Source organism: Micromys minutus (genome assembly GCF_963924665.1).
Source record: "Micromys minutus genome assembly, chromosome: 2".
NCBI lineage: Eukaryota > Metazoa > Chordata > Mammalia > Rodentia > Muridae > Micromys > Micromys minutus.
In genome coordinates this window covers 35,579,984-35,600,502 of record NC_137971.1, presented here as the reverse complement: position 1 = coordinate 35,600,502, position 20,519 = coordinate 35,579,984, and the positions used below count along the sequence as shown (strand labels likewise).

At 44.4% G+C, this 20,519-nt stretch overlaps 1 protein-coding gene across 1 annotated transcript in view; it reads left to right on the top strand.

Moving 5' to 3' along the window:
• APBA1 (amyloid beta precursor protein binding family A member 1) overlaps window positions 1-20,519 on the top strand; it is a gene marked incomplete at its 3' end in the record, with an annotated part of 190,187 nt that overhangs the window by 119,841 nt on the left and 49,827 nt on the right. Inside the window, exon 2 of the mRNA XM_080911624.1 lies at window positions 6,082-7,349. Coding sequence (XP_080767750.1) covers window positions 6,153-7,349 — 1,197 coding nt within the window. The 5' untranslated portion in view covers window positions 6,082-6,152. The remainder of the gene's footprint in view (window positions 1-6,081; window positions 7,350-20,519) is intronic.

The following is a 20,519-nucleotide window of genomic DNA, read 5'->3' as shown; positions in this document are numbered from 1 at the left end:
GAGACATCTAAGAATAGAGTCTCCCAAGCCTGGTTGCAAAAGGATCAGGTCTTACATCCCCATTCTGGGCAAGTGTTAGAAGGCAGATTCAGCTGCAGCTGTGGGTGGAAGTTCAGTCTAACTGACAGACTATGTCTAGGGTATATGACAGTCATGTGCTACCCAAACTATTACTACTGAGGTGGGAGGAGAATTACAGAGGCTGACACCCAGGCAACAGAGACTGAAATATCCCAGTGAATGAAGAGGAGGTTGTCTCTGCTCTGGTGAGAGGAAAGAGGAAGCAGCTGAGACCCTGGCAGGGTTCTCATGCTCATCAGACTTTCTGTGCAAATTTCCTGGGTCAAGTCCTTGAATCTATATAACCTGCACGTTATGGAACTGGGCAGAGAGGCTCCTGACACAGAACGTATCATTAGAATGTCACCTTTGATGACAACCATACTATTTAGAATATTATTTTTGTTGTCAAGTGGACTAGTAACTGTGGCTAATTTTGCCATCTGTTAATACTTATATAAAAGCATCCCACCTTAGATAACAGTTGGGTACCAGTAGGAAATAGATGGGTATTCAAATCAGGTAATTTAACTTAGTATCAGACTAAAAGGATGCAGCCTGTACAGGACCACAGCACCATTGTGGTCCATGAGACTAAAAGTGAAAGGTGTAGAGAGTGTGGGGGGTGGGGTGGGGGGGATAGAGGGTGTCATGTCTTTACAGCTATGCCATTAGGAGTGGACATGTTACTGTCAAAGATGACCTGGGAGAATGACTACCTCAGCCCGACTCCCTCAGCCCATTATTATCTCACTCTTTGTTGGCCAAACATGAACAGAGGACCACATACCCAATGGAGCATCCCAAAAGGCACTGGCAGACAAAGCAGCAGTGTGGCTCTGCAGTGGGGGCAGTGGCAATGTACAGCCACATCATGGTCTAAGCTCGACAAGATTCAGCCCAGGAACCCAACACAGGAACCTCACATTGACTGGCATCTAGCCTCTCAGCAATGCACCTCTGTGCATTTCAGAAATCATTGCAGGTGCCATCTGCTAGGTCCCACTTCATGGTATCAGATGCCAAGTTATGAGGTAGGACAAAGTCCTTTGCTGGAGCAAGATAGTCCTGTGTTGAAGGTGCCTTTTGGACCACGTGAGCCATCTGAATGGGTCTGAATAGGAAAAAGAAATGTATTTAACTGTCCTTCTTTAGGCTTACACTGTTGCTAAATTTAATTTCCAAATGAAACAAGAGTGGTTTAGCTTCAATGAGCCCTCGTCTTCTTCATTCTTGTCTTTTACAGTCGTCTTATAAATAGATGCATTATGTTTAAAGGAGTTTGGGATCCAAGGCTCTTGAGAGCCTTTGAACTCCTTATCGGATGTTTCACAGTTAATCTAACTCAGAGAGCAAAGAAGATTTGTAGCATAGAAAATCTGTGTGAGTTCTTTCTCTTTTATCCTTGTGTAAAATGAGAAACATTAGGAGCTGCAGAGATGGATTGGGGTGAAACACTTTCAAGGACGTTAGTTTGATCCCCAGAAACTATCTTAAAAAGAGCCATGTGTGTTGTAAGCACTTGTAATCCCAATATGGCAGTGGTGCGGGGTGGCAGGGGGCGGGGTGGAGAAGAGAGGGATAGATCTCCGTGACTTAGTGGTGAGCTAATCCAGCCTAAGTTCCTAAGTTCTAGGTCAGTGAGCAACCCTGTTTTTAAAAGAAGAGAAAGACTGCACCTGAGGAACACTCAAGGTAGTTGAGTTGCACATGTATGCACACACATATATGCATGCACACCTGCACACATATGAACAAATGAGTATATTCACTCGCGTGTGCACACACAGAAGATTAGTCACAACATATATAGAATATATACATACCCACTTATCGCATCCAAGGCATAATACTATTTAGCAACCAGAATTATTTACTGATACAAACATCTCAGGATCACACGCTGCCCCTGTCTTGACTGAGAAACAGACATCATTGTGTTGAAGTACTGTAGTATGCGTGGGTATTAGGACAGACTTCAGTCTCAAGAAGTGGAACTTGACTGCCAACTCCCGTGGGGAAAACCAAGCAATGGGTATTAAATGCTTTGGAGGTGATCATGTAAATATGGAGTCTACCAGTGCTAACAAGGGCCCAGCCCCTTGTGCCGGAGAGTATTGAAGGTAAATTCAGCTCGGAAGGATGAAAGTTTAGTTTGGCACTTTCCCAGAGGCACCTGGGCACATACCTAAAAGCTTATATAAGGACGAATAGGAAGTCTCCTATAAAAAGAATCAAATTTCCTTTTTCCATTTCAGCACCTTCAAGTTTTTCCCTGCATCTGCATAACTAGCACCACCCTTGAACACACACACACACACACACACACACACACACACACACACTCATACATATGCATGCATGCGTGAACACATGCACAATAACCTGTGTATTAACAACCTGGTATGCTTGCTTTTGTTTTTTTGTTTTTTGTTTTTTTAATGTTCTGTTTTGTGTGCAGTCGCACATTTCTTCCAGAACTACTTTTGAATTTCTCAAAAGAAGAAAGACAGACAGTGAGCAGGCGATGCTTGGTAACAAGTTAAGGACAAATGAATGAAAGTCAACATATAACCCCCTCTATCCATCTCAAATTAATGTGAATCCTTGGCCAACAGTATCAAATATCTGGGTTTGGCCTCTGGATGCTGAAATTCTGATTTCTAACCCTTTCCTCTGCCATAGAATGCCTTTGTTTCATTCACTCTCTCAAGGCCAGGGAACGTTCCAGAACTGGGAACCAGAAGTGGTCTTTGCTTTTCCACAGGCAGCCTGCAGGCTCTCTGGGTCCTGCCACACCCTCTCTTCATGATGTTGATGCCCTGAGGATGAGGCTTTCCTGCCTATGTGTTCCTGGTCCATAGCCCTTTTATGAATGGGAAGGGTTTTCTTCAGCCGGCTCCTTGTCCCTTTTCTCCTGCCTACTGAGGTGCCTGGGCCATGACCAGGGTTCCAGTTGGATGGTAGTGTCCTTCTCCTAAGTCTGAGCTCTTGAATGCTGGTGAGCTCAAAGACCACAGCACTTTATAGGCTCCTTCCATGTCTTGGACCCATCTCTATTTTACATCTCACCAGGTACTGTACTTATTAACACTGTCTATGAAGGTTAGAATCATAGTAGAAACTTTTGAAGCCCCTTTGCCCAGTACATTGTCTAGCTGGGTTCAATAAATGCCAATTGGGTTCCACACACTCAAACGTGGAGGAATAATTACATCACTAGTATGTTCTTGAATGCAGACAAAATAATGCTCAGTTGTGCTCAAATGACATGTTTTTAATGGTATTTCCCCCAAAGAACTTTACTTCTCAGGATTATGTGTACAAAAAGAATCCATTTTTGTCAAATGAATGTATCTGCTAGTCAGATTTGATTTAACTCAGTGTAGACCAAACTTTCTTTGTAATACATCTGTGAATAGAAAAGCCCATTTTTACAGAAAATGGCGGCTTTGACATTTCTGTACCTGGAATCAAGAACTGTTAGCCATTGAGGTTATTATGTGGTTATTGTATTTCCAACATCGACCCAAGCAGCACAGTGATGGTGCCCAGGGAAGCCCGTTGTGTTCCTCTCTGTGAAAACTTGCCACATGCCCATTAGGACTGGCTTGGTGCACAGACCAATGCTCCTGTGATATGTTTGTTTATTGTCTGTATTTGAGTCCTTGTAAAACAATGACCTTGTACTATATTGAACAGTTTGTATTTTCCACAATCTACCAGGGACCTCTTAACCACACATACCTCAGAACCATCACTTTTCTGTCCCATTTATTCACCTTCATCAAAGCCTCAGCAATGACTTACTCTTATTTTGGAGAAACTTTCTTATATTCTGGCCGTCGTTATCTATTCTCGGGGTTTAATGAAAAGAGACCGTAATTTTTCTCCGGTCTGGTACTCTTTTCAATCCCCGTAGGGAAGGGCACAAGGGTTGGCTTGGTAAGCTGTCACTGTCATTGTTTATCAAGTGGGAATCAGTTGGGGGGTGGGTCCACTGGGGTGGGTGTGGTGATGTGATGATCTGGTTGAAGGTGGGTGTGGCAACTCCAACAGCCTCCTTTTCTATTTGCTGTCTGTTGGGATGGAATTGTTGTAAGAAGTCGAGTGGAGTGTAATGGGTGTTGATATTAAGAGTTGACTAGGCATCCATCTCTTCCTTGTGCTGTTACATTGAAGACTACTTCTTGTCCTTCTGGATGGACAAGAAGAACACAATGAGAGAAATCCAAACATACTATTGAACTCATGTCCTAGTTTGCTTTCTGATGCTGTGATAAACCACTCTGACCCAAACCAAACTGAGAAGGAAAGGGTTGATTTCATTTTATAACTCTAGTCTGCCACTGAGGGAAGTCAAGGCAGGCAGGTACACATGGGAAGAGATTGGAGCAGAAGCCACAGGAGTCCTGTTTACTGGTTTGCTCAGCTGCCTTCATTACACAGCCCAGGTTTCTCTGCTTAGGAATGGCCCATAGTGGGCTGGGCTCTCTGACATCAATTAGCAGTCAAGAAGAGGCCTCCAAGACAAGGCATCAGGCCAATCTGATCTACACAGTTCCTCACCTGAGGTTCTGTCTTTCCTGGACTGTGTGAAGCTGACAGCTGGAGCTAAGTTTGACAGCTCATTTACCACAGGGTTCTGGAAACCCAGAGAATCCTGCCTGGTTTCTTTGTTCATTATACTCTTTGTGCCGGTTCCTATATATGCTGTGAACAAGTTATGCTTAAAGTGTGTGTGTGTGTGTGTGTGTGTGCACACGCGCATGCGTGCACATACATTTGAGGGCACTGTACCAGTTCACACACATTTGGAGGCCGAAAGAGGATGCTGCGACTCTCCCTTGATCATTCTCTACCATACTGTTTTAGTCTCTATCTGAATCTGAAGCCGTCCATTTCGGCTAGGCTAGTCAGCAGGCGAGCTCCCAGGATCCTCCTGCCTCCATCCCCCAAGGCTGCAATCCACAGCCATGACTGGCTCTTTTCACAGACTGAACATCTAAACCCAGGTCCTCTCATTCTCACAGCAATTGCTATCACCCACTGGAGCCATCTTCCCTGTCCTTTAAAAGCTACTTTGTGGGGAGAACTGATTAAGTGTTGGAATCCATCTTCCTCTCTAACTGCAAGTTCCCCACAAATAGGTGGAAACCTCCCTCCCCATACTTTCTGAAAATGGTCCGTGTATTTTAGCTTCAAATGGCATGGCATTTACAGAATTGCAGATTTTAGATTAAGGGCACATGGGGAAAGTACTGAAAGCGGCCTAATTTGTGTATTGATCAGAACTCTGGTTTCTAAGGGAAAAGTGTTTCTGGGTCATATGAGGTAGATGAACCCTACATTTTATAACTTCCTTCCCTAGGATATTCAGAGTGAAACGTTAACTGTCACTCGGCTGGTCCCACGGTAATTTAACTAGGGATTCCATTTTTCCCGTGTTCACCCTGCACGTAAGAAAAGAACTCTCATGTCTTTGTGAAAGTCTAGAAAGCTAAACCCTTGTTGGATATAAGAGAACAAGGGGCCTATTGGTGGTTACCAGCCTCCCCAGAACCTTACAGTCATAGCAATGGCGTCAAAAAGATTGCAAGATCACACACACGCACACAATTTAAAGAACTGCTTCGAAAGTATCTAGGGGCCTAGTTTAGAGATAGCTATCTTTAAGCAGATATGCCAATGGGCCTACTCAATTAAGTAGTACTCTATTCATAGACCTCCGAAAATGCAGCCCGAAGAGCATTCTAAGAACAAAGTACCCGCAAAGCTTTCTGTCTGGGGGCTTGGAAGGATGAACACAATAAGAAATTAAGCAAGTAAATACGTAATTACAAATTACGACACGTGTGTGAAGAGAAGGGTGCTGTCAGATCATGCTTAAATTTGCAATCATGCCTTAAGTGACCCAGATTCAGAAGGGATCAATAGCGAGTGGTTTTCTGTCTGTCTGGATGCTCAGCTCAGAGTTCCACTCTGAACCACTCAGCAATCAACTCTCCTTGTTTCTTCCAGGCCTCGTGGAGCCAAAATGACCGCGCAGTGAGCCAGCGAAGTCTCTCTCCAGCCATCCCCCGACGCCCACCATGAACCACTTGGAGGGCTCCGTGGAGGTGGCCGACGAGGCGCCAGGAGGGGAGGTGAACGAGTCCGTGGAGGCCGACCTGGAGCACCCCGAGGTGGAGGAGGAGCAGCAGCCATCGTCGCCGCCGTCCGCAGGTCACCCGCCCGGGGACCACCGCGTGCATCCCGCGCCACCGCCGGCGCCACCGCAGGAGGAGGAGGAGGAGTGCGGCGAGTGCCTGGCTCGCTCGGCCAGCACCGAGAGCGGCTTCCACAACCACACGGACACGGCCGAGGGCGACGTGCTCGCCGCGGCCCGCGACGGCTACGAGGCGGAGCGCGCGCAGGACGCCGACGATGAGAGCGCCTACGCCGTGCAGTACCGGCCCGAGGCCGAGGAGTACACGGAGCAGGCGGAGGCCGAGCACGCCGAGGCGGCTCAGCGGCGCGCCCTGCCCAACCACCTGCACTTCCACTCGCTGGAGCACGAGGAGGCCATGAACGCCGCCTACTCGGGCTACGTCTACACGCACCGGCTCTTCCACCGCGCCGAGGACGAGCCCTACGCCGAGCCCTACGCCGACTACGGCGGCCTCCAGGAGCACGTGTACGAGGAGATCGGGGACGCGCCCGAGCTGGAGGCGCGCGACGGCCTGCGGCTCTACGAGCGCGAGCGCGACGAGGCGGCCGCCTACCGCCAGGAGGCCCTGGGCGCCCGGCTGCACCACTACGACGAGCGCTCCGATGGCGAGTCCGACAGCCCCGAGAAGGAGGCGGAGTTCGCGCCCTACCCGCGCATGGACAGTTATGAGCAGGAAGAGGACATCGATCAGATCGTGGCCGAGGTCAAGCAGAGCATGAGTTCGCAGAGCCTCGACAAGGCAGCCGAAGACATGCCCGAGGCAGAGCAGGACCTGGAGCGCGCCTCGACCCCAGGAGGGGGACACCCAGACAGTCCCGGGCTGCCAGCACCTGCCGGGCAGCAGCAGCGGGTCGTGGGAACCCAGGGAGGCAGTGAAGTTGGGCAGCGGTACAGCAAGGAAAAGAGGGATGCCATCTCGCTGGCCATCAAGGACATCAAGGAGGCCATCGAAGAAGTGAAAACCAGGACCATCCGTTCGCCTTACACCCCCGACGAGCCCAAAGAGCCCATCTGGGTCATGCGCCAGGACATTAGCCCCACGAGGGACTGTGACGACCAGAGACCCGTGGATGGAGATGTAAGTATGTGTGGGTTTGGGCAGGCCCCTGGGGAGGAGAGACTTGAGCTCTGTGGCCTTGCAAGACTTTGGGGATTTATAATGGTCTGAGGGGGTCGCTATGCACCTCCCCATGGCGGTTTCATCCACCGTGTCGCCAGCAAGACGGTGCTAAGAGTGGACTACTTATCAGTCCTCTAAGGCATCCCTGTGTGTTCCAAATTGTACCAGAAAGGCTTGTTGAGCGTTGCATTCTTGGTCTCCTGGACCTCTTAGTGCTCACTGAGAAAGTCTGAACTGGGATCCCAGAATTTGTATCAGGTCCGCATTTTGTAAGAGGCTTGGTTGGAGAGGATATTTGCAAAACGGTGTCTTGTAGGTATAGGAACTACCAGGGTTCCTGAGAGGAAGAAGTACTCAATGTGAAAAAGGAAAGGTATGTGGAAATGAGATGGAATGGTGGCTTAGCACCGGTAGGCATCTGGATAAAGTTTGAGCCAGAGAGCAGTCCTCAGGTGTGTATGGGCACCCGTGGGAAGGAGAGTAACTCCACCAAAGTCAATCTAAGGGCTTCCCCCCCCCCCCCGGTTAATCAGCAGGTCAACTAATCACACTTAAAAGACTGAGAATGTCAAAGTGGAGAGTCAGTCAAACCCTGTCATGAATAAACAGAGGCCATCAGAGTTTCGGTGAGACAGGGGAAGAGGGTTCTTTGCAGTAGACGGTTCCACGGAGCGTCTAGAGTGGCCCCGGGATTTCTAAACGTGTTTTTGTCTTCTAGGATGGCAGGGGCCAATGGACTGTTGACCCTGGGCCACAGAGAACAAGTACCATGAAGCCATATCTTAAAAATTTGGATGGTCGCTGTGTTCTCTTTAATGGAAATCCCGCTATCCTGTCCTGCCAGGTGATCTGCAGCACACTACCCCAACACACACACACACACACACACACACACACACACACATACACACACACACACGGTGACTCCCTCTAACCCCGATATTCTGCCAGGTGATCTGCAGCACACTACCCCAACACACACACACATACTCACACACTTTCTCTCTCTCTCTCTCTCTCTCTCTCTCTCTCTCTCTCACACACACACACACACACACACACACACACACACACACACACACAGTGAGTCCCTCTAGAAAGGAGAGTAAGCTTTTGTCATTCCACAGAGGTATGCTCTCCATTTAAAACCAGATGTGCTTCACTGGAAAGAGCTCAGGCAAAGCTGTCGATGGCCCTGTCAACAGCTTATTTGCCATTTTTGAAGTACCTAAGACATTTGAGACTGTGCCAAGCTGAGGTGTCACAATCTATTGAAAATAGATTAAGAAAGCTGACCTTTGCCCCTCTACCTTGCTGTGAAAATGCTTCTTGCTCCGACTCTGCACTCTTCAGTAATTTCTAAGCAATTTCATTATAAAATGGAGCTTGGAGTCAGAGAAGGGTCAAGAGGTCAAGTTCAGTCCATTTAATCTATTGCAGGTACTGGCCTCCTCCATCAGCATCCTTAGCAGTATCGGCTCCTTGAAATGACCTACTGTTTGGCCAGGAGCTTCACTCTGAGCCTCAAGGACAGTGGTAGGGCCAAGAAAACTTTCGTTCCTTTGAATTAGAAGGACACTTTAAGCCTCCTGTGTTATGTTTCAATCCAAACAGAATTCATTATAAAGTATTGAATAGTACTTAGGACTGTCAGAAATTCATCTTGATGCTAAGGAATTGGTAAGTAGGGCTTACAGGATGTGAAGAGTTAATAGAAAGCAAAGCCAAAACCTGTGCCATAAAATATGCCCCCATCATCCTTAAGCCGTTTGGTCCATGGGTCGTATTTCATCTGCAATGCTGCATTTATAGGAAGGACCTTCATTTGCTCCCCCTTTGATGGTTTCATTCCACCTCTCCTCAGCACCAAAAGAGTATTTGCTGAAGTCTCATTTCTCGAATGCTGTCATAGAAAATGGAAAGGTACTGTTAAAACTACAGCAGTCTTGTTAAAAAAAAAAAAAATGCAGATTACTATTCACCATCTTAAAATCCAGTGCCTGAGACAGAGCCTACTGATCTAGTAGGGTTTTGTTTGTTTCATAAATCCTCATTGTATAAAAGATTAAGAACCATTCAAAGAAGGGAACCCATTTAGGGTCTTGTCAATTTGAGGCTTTCTTCAGTTTAAAAACAACAACAAAAACAAAAACAAAGAAAACCACCTTGTACCACTGTGATTATACTCTGCAGAGACAGAGGGCCCTGAAATACTTATTCCAAAGGCCATGAAATGACTAAAAAAGGCAAAACTGGAGAGTGCAAAGGAACAGGGGGAAGCTGGGAATAGCCATATATCGGTTGCCAAGAGTCATTTCTAACAGTTAAGCTTGCTTCTGACATACCTGCCCATTCCTCTCTGAACCCCAACACTTTACATGTAGAGCAAACAGGTATTTGTTTGCTGGTGCAGTAGACAGAATGAAAATCGAGGATTGATTATCCCTGAGATAATCACCTTACTGAAATGACAGATACCCAGCACCCAGCGAAAAGAATTTTCTGAAAATCTGAAAGAAAAATAAAAAGACTATCTTCTGGGTATGTTTGAGAACTTTCTTTGAGCCCTGTCCTTGACAGATACTGATGGTGAATGATGTGTCTTGAGAAATTCCCTGCTCACTGACCTCTCTTAGGGCAGCCCTATCAGCCAGTAACCGTTTGTTTGACATCAGCCAGCACAGTGCATGCTGGGAGATTTGAACTATTCTGGATGGTGCTGCTCACTTCTCTCTCCTAAAACTCGTCACAAACGACAGCAAGGCAATAAAAAGCGGAATGAAAGCAACAGAAACCAAGGATAATAAATAAACTGGCTGAATTCCTGGGTAATGCTGGGCATTTTGTGCTGGGGGTGTATTTTCAGTTTTCTTTGGAGAAGCTTGCTCTTTCTCATCCCTGGAACTGTAAGGCAAGGCCAGTGGCATGTGTATGCAGACATGTGTTACTTCCAGGCAGAAGCAGCAGAAACCATTCTTCTTGCTTTAATTGCAATAAACCCAGAAGCCACAAGGTAAGTCAGACAGGTGTAACCCTAAACAGAGCAAGCATCTTCTTCCCCAGAGTGAGCAGGGTTCCCTGGGGATACCAGTGAGACACTGAAGCAACCTTATCAAGGACACAAGAATTTGGGGGTGGTTTGCTCCAACTGCAAGGCCTGGTCAGTGCTGAATAATTCATTGAGGTAGTTTCTGCTTCCTCTTTTCTACCAAGATTTCTGAGGATCTGAACTTAGACACCCCCAGAAAGGGACTTGACATAACCACGTGCTTCAGGTAACAGAAACATGAGAACATGATTGAGAAAGAAAGGTCTGTCAACAGGCAGAAGACATTAGAACTTAGGGCACCTCTAGTATATAATCACATGATTCTTGTAGATGTGTGGCTACTACAAGTAAAGGGGGGGCTCCCTAATCCAAAAACACAAACCAAGAAAAGAGGTGGGAGGGACTCCATCACAGAAAATACAGGCAGGGAACCCCTTTGGGTAGGTACATGAAGAAGAGACACTGGGGTGGCACTATGCAAAAAGCCAAGGAAGCAGTGAATCTAACAGACTCCAATGGGAAATGTCCAGAAAGAGGAAAGCAGAGATCAGGCCTGGGGAGCATGGGACTGGAGGAGAAAGATTTGGAGATGGTTTCCCATACATGGACGACCAGCACAGAAAACTAAGCAAATTTAAAAAAACAAACAATTGTAACAATTCCAGTTTTCTTTGGTTATTTGGCCTTTCTGACAACAGTTATACAAGTCAGAAATGCAGTACTGTATGCATGTGGCCGGGAAAAGCAAGGGTGTAGTCTTCGGAATGCAAGCACTGAACGTTGGCCAACTAGAAACGGGTAGCAGAAAGACCATAGATTTTAGCCTTTGCAGTAGAAGCCAGGAAAAATAAAAGGTCTCAGAAATGAAAGTGAGGCAATACAAACACGCTGCCTCTGAACATAAAAATAAATGTAGAAGAAAGTTCCAGAAGAATTGAAAATGGGGCCAAGAAGTGAGGGGTGCGGTATGAAAAAGAATTTTGAGTTTTGCCCTAAGCTGTGTAGTGCGATTTGACTTTGAAGGCTGTATTTGTGGATTTAAGGAGAGAGCTCGCTCAAACGAAGAGATTATCTCATTGTCCTGTTTTCTTGAACTAAAATGGAAAAAAGTAAATGTTTCAGTGTGTTTTGTGTCCAGTTTATAGGAAGGAAAGGACTTCTTTGTCAGCTATTGAAATATAGGACAAGTGGTCTGAGCCTTATGCAGTACTTGCATTAAAGCTTGACACCTCTATTTGGCTGAAATAACAAATATAAGAATAAGCAACTATAGGTCAAGAGGAGAGCTGTGCTCACCACAGAACACAACTGGACAATAAAAAACCTGGAGTGTTTAGAAGCTATGGACTTATAAGTGTGTTTAAGAGTTCAGAAGCCTTGTAACATTGGTGGGGAAGAAAGCGGTAAGTGTGCTAAATGCTCTCGTATGCTAGGGTCAAGTTCGATGCATTGACTTCTCCAGAGACAGGAACAGTTATGTAAGTTCACAGCCTTTGCTTTACGGATGAGATATTTCTGAGAACTTTACCGGGGTGAAAGCACCATAGTTGGGACATTTACCAGTCCATGATGCACAGTGAAGCACCACATCCCAACAGGAGGTGGTGTGTAGCAAACCTCAGTTGCCAATAGCAACAGCAAAAAGGAGCCGTTTTCCTGTGAACCACGGGGACCCGATGTGACCAGGGTAATTTTCTTTAAAGATGTAATAGTCTTAACTGTTACATCTTCGAAATGAAAAGGCTTGACCTTAAACTCCATTGAAGAGCAAATGATTCATTTCAACCATGAAGAGAGAAGGGGGAATAGAGAATGTTTGCTTTGTGCGCTTCTCCTAGACTCCAAGTGTTACCTATAAGTAGCATACCACATCTCTAGAATGTCACCTGCCCAGTGCCCAGCAAGCCCTGGTACCTGAAAGCCATCTGCCTACTGCCATCAAACCATTGCCATATCAGGATCGCTGGAGCAGAATCAGCCTGATGGTGGCCCACCACAAGTCGACTATCCCAGCATCCATGCCCTCTTAGAATTAAAAAGAGAAAAGTTATGAGGGAGATATTTTTTTAACCAGTGGGCTTCGACTTCTCTTTACCTGACTCCACCCCCAAGAGAAATCTTTCTTTCTGAATTGTCTCACCAAATAATATATGTGTGAAACCACAAGAAATGCAACAGGAAGCAAATGGCCAGTTTCTGCTGAAAAATTTTGTCCCTAGAGTTAGCACACAGGGCCACGGTGTGACAGTGACAGGTTCACTTAGAAAGTTCGGGGGGAGTGCAGGGGGCAAGAAACATCTCATCTTCTCCAACATGGCTTCTTCAAAATTATGTGTGTAAGTGGACTGGGAAGAAGGTGTAGGAACAGGGAGAAGAGCAGCTGTATGTGTACCCAGTTAAATACCAGCGTCATACAGTCCTGCTGAGTCGTGAAGCATGTATTGTCCATAAATGGGAGCATCTTTAAGTTGAAATTTATTTTTTATAAGCATAGTTGGCATCATGGTTTGTATATGCTCTGCCCAGGGAATGGCACTATTAAGAGGTTGGAGTAGGTGGGTCACAGTGGGAATGAGCTTAAATCCCCTCATTCTAGCTGCCCGGAAGCCAGTCTTCCAGTAGCAGCCTTCGGATGAAGATAGGGAACTCTCATCTCTATCTGTACCGTGCCTGCTTAGATGCTGCCCTGCTCCCACCTTGATGAAAATGGAGTGAACCTCTGAACCTGTAAGCCAACCCAATTAAGACTTGCCTTGGTCATGGTGTCTGCTCCCAGTAGTAAAACCCCAAGACAGTAGCATCGTGCTCTTAACACAAAAGGAGTTTCTCAGTAATCGTAAAATGTTTTTGCCGATGTGACATTCTCTCTGGGAATGTGATGTAAGGATCACAGGTATGGCATGTTGGCCCCTTCTGGAAATTAGGGCTCATTGGCATGCTGAATTAATGTACTTGGCCTCAGTGCTTCTCCCTTACCTTCTCTGTACTAGGGTTTTTATATGCTGTCTTCCAGCATGCAAATCTGCACCACGCCACTCATCCTGATCCCTCCCTTCAGCGAGACCCTGGTTCCCAGCTTCTGCATTAAGCAGCAACCCATCAGCCCCTTTTATCCAGGACTGTTCTGGTTAAAGCAAACTAGCCTACTAGTCCGTGGGAATGGAACATGCACCACCCGCTCCATGTAACAATTACTTTATATTGGCATCCTGTTCCTTCCCAGAGACCAATGCACAAAATAATTTGAGACAGTAGGTTGTTTCAACACTGACACTGCTCAGAGTCAGATACCAGCCACCTTCTTGATGAAAGGAAGGCATTATCAACACTGTAGGAGGTAAAGGCCTAAGGTTAGTACCTGCCCTGATCAATCACCTGTAAACTGGTGGAAAGATCTGAGATGTCTTAATGTTATCCCCTCTCTACCCTGAATTCAGCATAAGGCCTGTAAGCATTTTGATTTTTCTTTTAACCGTTGCTAAGAGACTGTCAACTAAGGTCAGATGCACATGCTAATTAATTAAGATTCATTAGCAACACCTTGCCCTGTTGACCTTGCCGCTGTGTTGTCAAGCCTACATGGACAAGTGAAAAGAATCAGACCACTGCCAAGGATTCTACTTCTGTTCAGGATTCCTGTGAGGTGTTCTGAATTGAGGGGTTTCCTCTGTGCATATCCACCTGCTGGTGAGGTTCTGGGATGGAGTTGAAATGGGATCCAATGAAGCAGACAGAATTTAGGATGAAGATGTGTCCTGAAAGAGCCTGATTTGGGGACAGTTCCATGCTGGGATGTGAGGTGGTATTCTTGGGAAGAGGAAGGGTTGCCTTACGGTAGCTCCAATACTGCATACATTCACATCTGAAGAGGACTGAACCACAAGAAGCACCCATGGCTCAGGCTGGTCTACAGACTGGCTATGGAAGAATACATGTCTCAGAGCACTCTTTGCAATCTTTCAGGGTCCAAACTGTTCAAACTTAGATAAATAGTGCAGATGGATCCAATACTTTCAACACCCCTAAAGTTTGGACAGATGTGTGGAGACAAAGGATCACATAGAGACAGCAGAAGTGGCCTCTGGGGTGTTCATTCCCTCAAGCAGACCTCAGGAAAGGAAGGAAACCTGCTGCTTAGACAGTTCCATGTCTGATGTCAAAGTCAGTATTATTCATGTAGAGTTCTGAAGGATACAGGAGTAAGGAAAGGAATTGTAGAATCTTCCTCTGGGGTTAAGAGCTGCTGAGGTCAGGTATGTGATGGGAGTCCCTGCATGGAAGTTCTGAGAAATCATTTTCTGAAGCTCCAAAAATAAAGCCTGAATTGCATTGGAGACCCCAAGATGTTAGCAATCTACATGGATAATACTGACAGGTTTGGAGGACCACTCGAGGAGCCTGGCCCCCTTGGATCACATTTACAGCAGCTTTCCTTTGTTGTTCCCTTTTACAAGTTGTAAGTTTAGCTTTCAGGGCCACCCACCCTTTATTCCATTTTGAAAAGGCCCTTCTTTAATCATCTCATTTCTTCCTGCACAAGCCTTTGCTTCAACATTACATTTCCTGGTGTTCTTTTTCATTTCAAAGTGTACATTTTATTCTTTTTTGCCCTGGTTGCCCCCTTTTCATTGTAGACCTTCAGAAGGTTGATTACTAATAACCACAGGACAGAATCAGTATTAGGTTGTCTTGAAATCTCCACCACCAAGAAAATTAGTTCCATACATTTCATTTGGCCTTAGGCAGATTTTTAGAACAAGGGCAGAAAGCAGCCACATTCTTTGCCAAAATATCACAAGAATAGCCTCTCACCCAATTGCTAATATTTCCCTCTGAAACCTCTTGAGCTAGGCCTCCCAAGTCCACCTGTCTCTCAGTACTATTGTATTCCAGGCTTCTACAAGGATGTCCTATTAAGACCCACTTATAGCATTCAACTACTTTCCTAGTCCAAAATCTCAAAGAAGTCTTCCACATTTCTGCAAAAGACCAGGGTTGTCAGGCCTGTTGCAGTAATATCCCTCTTCCTGGTCCATCTCCTGCCTTAGTTACTTCTGTTGCTATGATGTAATGCTATTACCAAGGCAACTTATAGAAGGAAGGGGTTCTGTGGGCTTTGAGATTTCAAAAGACTCACATCATTCCCAGTCTCTTTCCCTCTACTTTGTATTTGTGGATGTAGGCTCTCAGCTGCTGCCCAGGTGCTATACCTAACTGTCCGCTGCCATGTTCACTGCCATGATGGTCATGGAATCTATACTCTGAAGCCATAAGCTCCAAATAAACGCTTTCTTTTATACATTATCTTGGCCATGGTATCTTATCATACAAAGTAAGACAAACCAAAACCTATTTTTAATTGGATATTTTATTTATTTACATTTCAAATGTTATCCTCTTTCCCTGTTTCCCCACTGCAAACCCCCATCCACTTTCCCCTTACCCTGCTTCTATAAGGGTGCCCGCCCCACTTCTGCCTCATTTCCCCAGCATTCCTCTACACTGGGGCATCAAGCTTTCACAGGACCAAGGGCCTCCTCCCCTCCCATTGATGCCAGATAGACCCCTTCAGTCCTTCCCCTAACTCCTCCATTGGGGTCCCTGTAATCAGTCCGATGGTTGGCTTTGAGCATCAACATCTCTACTGATCATGCTCTGGCAGAGCCTCTCAGGAAACAGCTGTATCGGGCTTGGTCAGTAAGCAGTTCTTGGCATCAGCAATAGTGTCTGTGGTTGGTGTCTGTGTGTGGAATAGATCCCCAGGTGGGGCAGTCTCTGGATGACCTTTCCTTCAGTCTCTACTCCACTCTTTGTCCCTGTATTTTCTTTAGACAGGAGAAATTCTGGGTTAAAACTTTGGAAATGGTGGGTGGCCCCATCCCTCAACCAGGGAGCCATGCCTAACCTCTGGATATGGTCTTGACAGGCTCTCCCTTCCTTTTGTATTAATATTTCAGCTAATTTCAAACCCCGTGGGGTCCTGGCTAAAATCTTTTTTTAAAAATATTTTCTCTTGGGAAAGGGTTAAGAACGATGCTGGTCTGTAGATAGAAACATGTGTAGAAAGCAGTTTAATACCATGTCCATTTAAGTAAATGATAGTAGTTCTCTCCTGGAGCCGGTGACTTCCCAGCCATGGTTCTTGACCAGATTTACAGTGCCTGTTATGAGTCCCTCTTGTGGAACAGCCTCAGTTCCAATTAGAAGGGTATTGGGTACCCCATAGGCTCATGCCACTGTGGCACTTTGGGCCATTCTTGTTATTGTAGCTTGTGGGGTCTGCAGGTTGGTGGTTTTGATTGATTTTTCTTCCAAGAAATTTGCATAGCACATTCTGGTACTATGAAAAGTGTGCAAAACCAAGAAAACTTCAAGCCCAGACCCAGTTTGATTTCTCAGCATCCTACAATCCAAGTATGAGGTGTGTTTGGCAGTAGCATCTTGGGTTCGAGTTCTAATGGGTAAACAAATGCATTGACGATAACCTATAAAGTTTTGGGAGCCTCTAGAGCCTCCCTGACTGCCTTGGAGTTTCTATTGATGTGAAGAGACACTAGGACCACAGAAACTCTTAAAAAAAAAAACATTTAATTGGGGGCTGGATTGCAGTTTAGATGTTTAGTCTGTGGTCATGGCAGAAAGTATAGCAACATGCCAGAGACATGGTGTTCAAGAAGTAGCTGAGAGTTCTACATATAGATCCAAAGGCAGTGACTCTGGGCCTGACTTGACCCTCTGACACCTCAAAGCCTTTACCCAGTGACACACTTCCTCCACCAGGGCCACTTAGTAGTAGGAACTATTTTCATTCAAACCACCACACTGACCCATACCACATAAGGAGATGTCCCTCAGCTGGGCCGGCTCACATCAGTCACTAATCAAGAACGTGCTCCACAGACTTGCCTAGAAGTCAATCTGACGGAGATGTTTTCTCAGTTACGTTTAATAAGGTTAGGCTTCCCCAAAGAACACAATTTGCCCATGTAGAGTTGGGTTTTGTTGTTGTCCTGGGGTTTGTTTGTTTGTTTTACTGTATTCACAAAATAGTAAGTTCCCATAGGGATTCTCCTTAGCATCCTTTGGTTTTGGTTATCCCTTCCCCTACTCTCTCCTGTGTCCTATCGTACTCCCCTCAGCCCCACTTAAACCTTTCCAGCCCCATATCTACCCGCTATTTCATATCACGTGTCCCTCCATCCTTCTGTCTTAGTTTGGTTTCAGTGCCCGTGATGAACAAACATCACACCAAAAGAAATCCTGGGTCGGGAAGTTGTTTCATCTTACACTTTACAGTCCACCATCATGGGAACGATGCAGGAGCTCAAGGCAGAAACGGAAGCAGAGTCCGTGGAAGAACACAGCTTACTGGTTTACACTCCGGAACTCTCAGACTGCTTTCTCATACAGCCTCTTATATACCTGCCCAGAGGTAACACTGCCCGCAGTGGACCAGGCCCTCCCACATTAGTCATTAATTAAGAAAATGCCTCACAGACTTGCTGACAGGTCCATCTGATGGAGACATTTTCTCAGTTGAGGATCCCTCTTCCCAAACAACTTTAGTTGTATCTACTGAGAAAACAAAGACTCTTCCCTTTTTCCTCTGGTAGAGCCTTTCTAGTTTCTCACGCTGCTCTGCTAGAACGTGAGGGAGAGCTTGCACCACTTGCTGGGCCTGGGTTACCCTTTACAGCATTTTTTTTCTTCATTTCCATTCATTTTCCTATAATTTCATTTTTCTTTTCAGCTGAGTAACATTCCATTTTTTTTCTGGTGGAATCCTTAGGGTCTTTTATGTATATAGACTCATCTTCTCTGCAGGCAGGGATGCTGTGGTTCTTTCCCTGTTTCTATCAGTTTGACTTTCTTGACTGCTTCTCTAGATAATATTTCAAGTGCTGTAATAAATAGGAGTAGAGAGTGGACACCTTGTGTTTTTCCCGATCTGAGTGGAATCGAGCATGATGTTGGCTATAGGCTTATTATACACAATAAGCATTTATTATATAGAGAAATATTCCCGCTAACATTAGCTTCTATAAGGGTTTTATTATTAAGGGGTATTAGAATTTTGTCAAAGGCCTTTTCTTAGTCCACTAGCATAATCATGGGGTTTCTGTCCGGGTCAATTTATAAGCTGAACTAAACTTATTTATGTATGTTGAACCCTTCCGAAATCTTTGAAATGAAGCCAATCTGTGACATATGATCTTTTTGAAGTTTTCTTGAATTCAGTTTGCAAGTACTTGTTAGGTGTTTTTTAAGGTCTGTTCATAGGGAAACTGATCTATAATCTGGTCTAAAATTTTGTTATGTCTTTCTGCTTTGAGTATCTGGATAGTAATTGCTTCATAGAAATAATTTGGAAGAACTCTTTCATGCTCTGTCTTACAAAATTATTTGAGATGTGTTGTTCTTTGAGCACGTAGCAGAATTATTTGATGAATCTTTCTGGACATGGGATTCTTTTATTTGAAAATATTTTTACTGCTTCAATTTTATTGTTATAGATCTGCTTAAATTATTTATCCCATCTTGGTTTAACTTTTGTAAGCCTAGAAATCCATTCATTTTTTCATATTTTACGACTGCGTTGAGTGTATGTTTGTAAAGTATGTCCTGGTTTTCTGAATCTTATTGGTATCTATTACAATGTCTCCTTTTAATCTTCAGTTTTATTTACCTCGTGTATATTTGTGTATGTGAGGCATGTATGTGTATTGTGTATAGTATATACTCGTGTGTGTGTGTGTGTGTGTGTGTGATACCTGGTGTCTTCCTCTGTATTGCCTTCCTCCCTTTTTTGGGGGGGGGGTGTTGCTTACTGGATCAGAAGCTCTCTGTTTTAGCCTCCTGGGACCTATCTGTCTCCACAACACAGTGCTAAGGTGCAGGCAGCCATGCCTGGCTTTTAAGTGAGCAATGGGGAGATTTGGAAACAGGTTTTCTTGCTTTCATAGCAAGTACTTTTACCTACTAAGTCATTTATTTGACCCCTTATTTTTATTAATTAATTTTATTAATTTGGATCTTTTTTATCTTTTAATTAGCTAAGGGTTTGTCAATATTACTTATCTTTTCAAAGAACCAAACAAATCAAACCCTTTGTTTTATTTCCTCATTATATTGGTTTTGGTCTGGGTTTTGATGTTTGTTTATATTTGTTTCATTAGTGTTTGACTTGATCATAATCGTTTCTTCATATCTACTACTTTGGGTTTGGTTTTATTATGTTTGTTTCAATGTCTTTAGATGCATCATTAAGCTACTTATTTGAGATCGTATTTTTATTTTTAATTATTATTTAATGTAGGCACTTAGAATGATAAACTTTTTTTTAGAGCCGCCTTTGTTACATCTTAGGTGTTAGTATTTTGTGTCATCATCTTCATTAAAATATAAGAATATTTTGTTTTATTTCCTTTGATAATTTATTAATCAATTAATAGTATATTGTTTAATCTCCATGACTTTGTAAAAAAAAAAAGAAGTTTCTCTTACTGTTGACATCTAGTTCTATTCCATTGTGGTCAACTAAAGTACAAAGTGTTATTTTAATTTTCTTATATTTGAGACATTCTTTGTGTATTAGTATGTGATCTTTTTAGAAAAGTTCCTTGTCTAACTGAAAAGAATATGTATTTTTGTACTGTTTGGGTCATATGATCTGTAACTATCTATTAGGTTCATCTATTTGTCATTTCATTCTGTTGTTCCCGTTTGAATTTTTTCTGGATGATCTATTGGTGAGTGTGGAGTATTAAAGTCAGCATCTGTTACTGTGTAGTATTAACCAGTGACTTTAGACATAGTAGCATTTGCTTTATGAAGTCAGGTCTATTCTGTTCAGTGTGTGTATGATTAGAATTGTTCTTCTCTTGATCTCTTCTAACTAGATTTTCATTTAAAGTATATTTTGCCATATATTGATCCTGCTTGTTTCATCTGCTTGAAATACCTTTTCCTAGCCTGCCAACCTAAGATAGTGTCTAACCTTGATAAAGGTGTTTGTTGGAGTCAGTAAGAGAAGAATTCTGTTTTCTAATCCAGTGTGTCATTCTCAATCTTTTGATGAA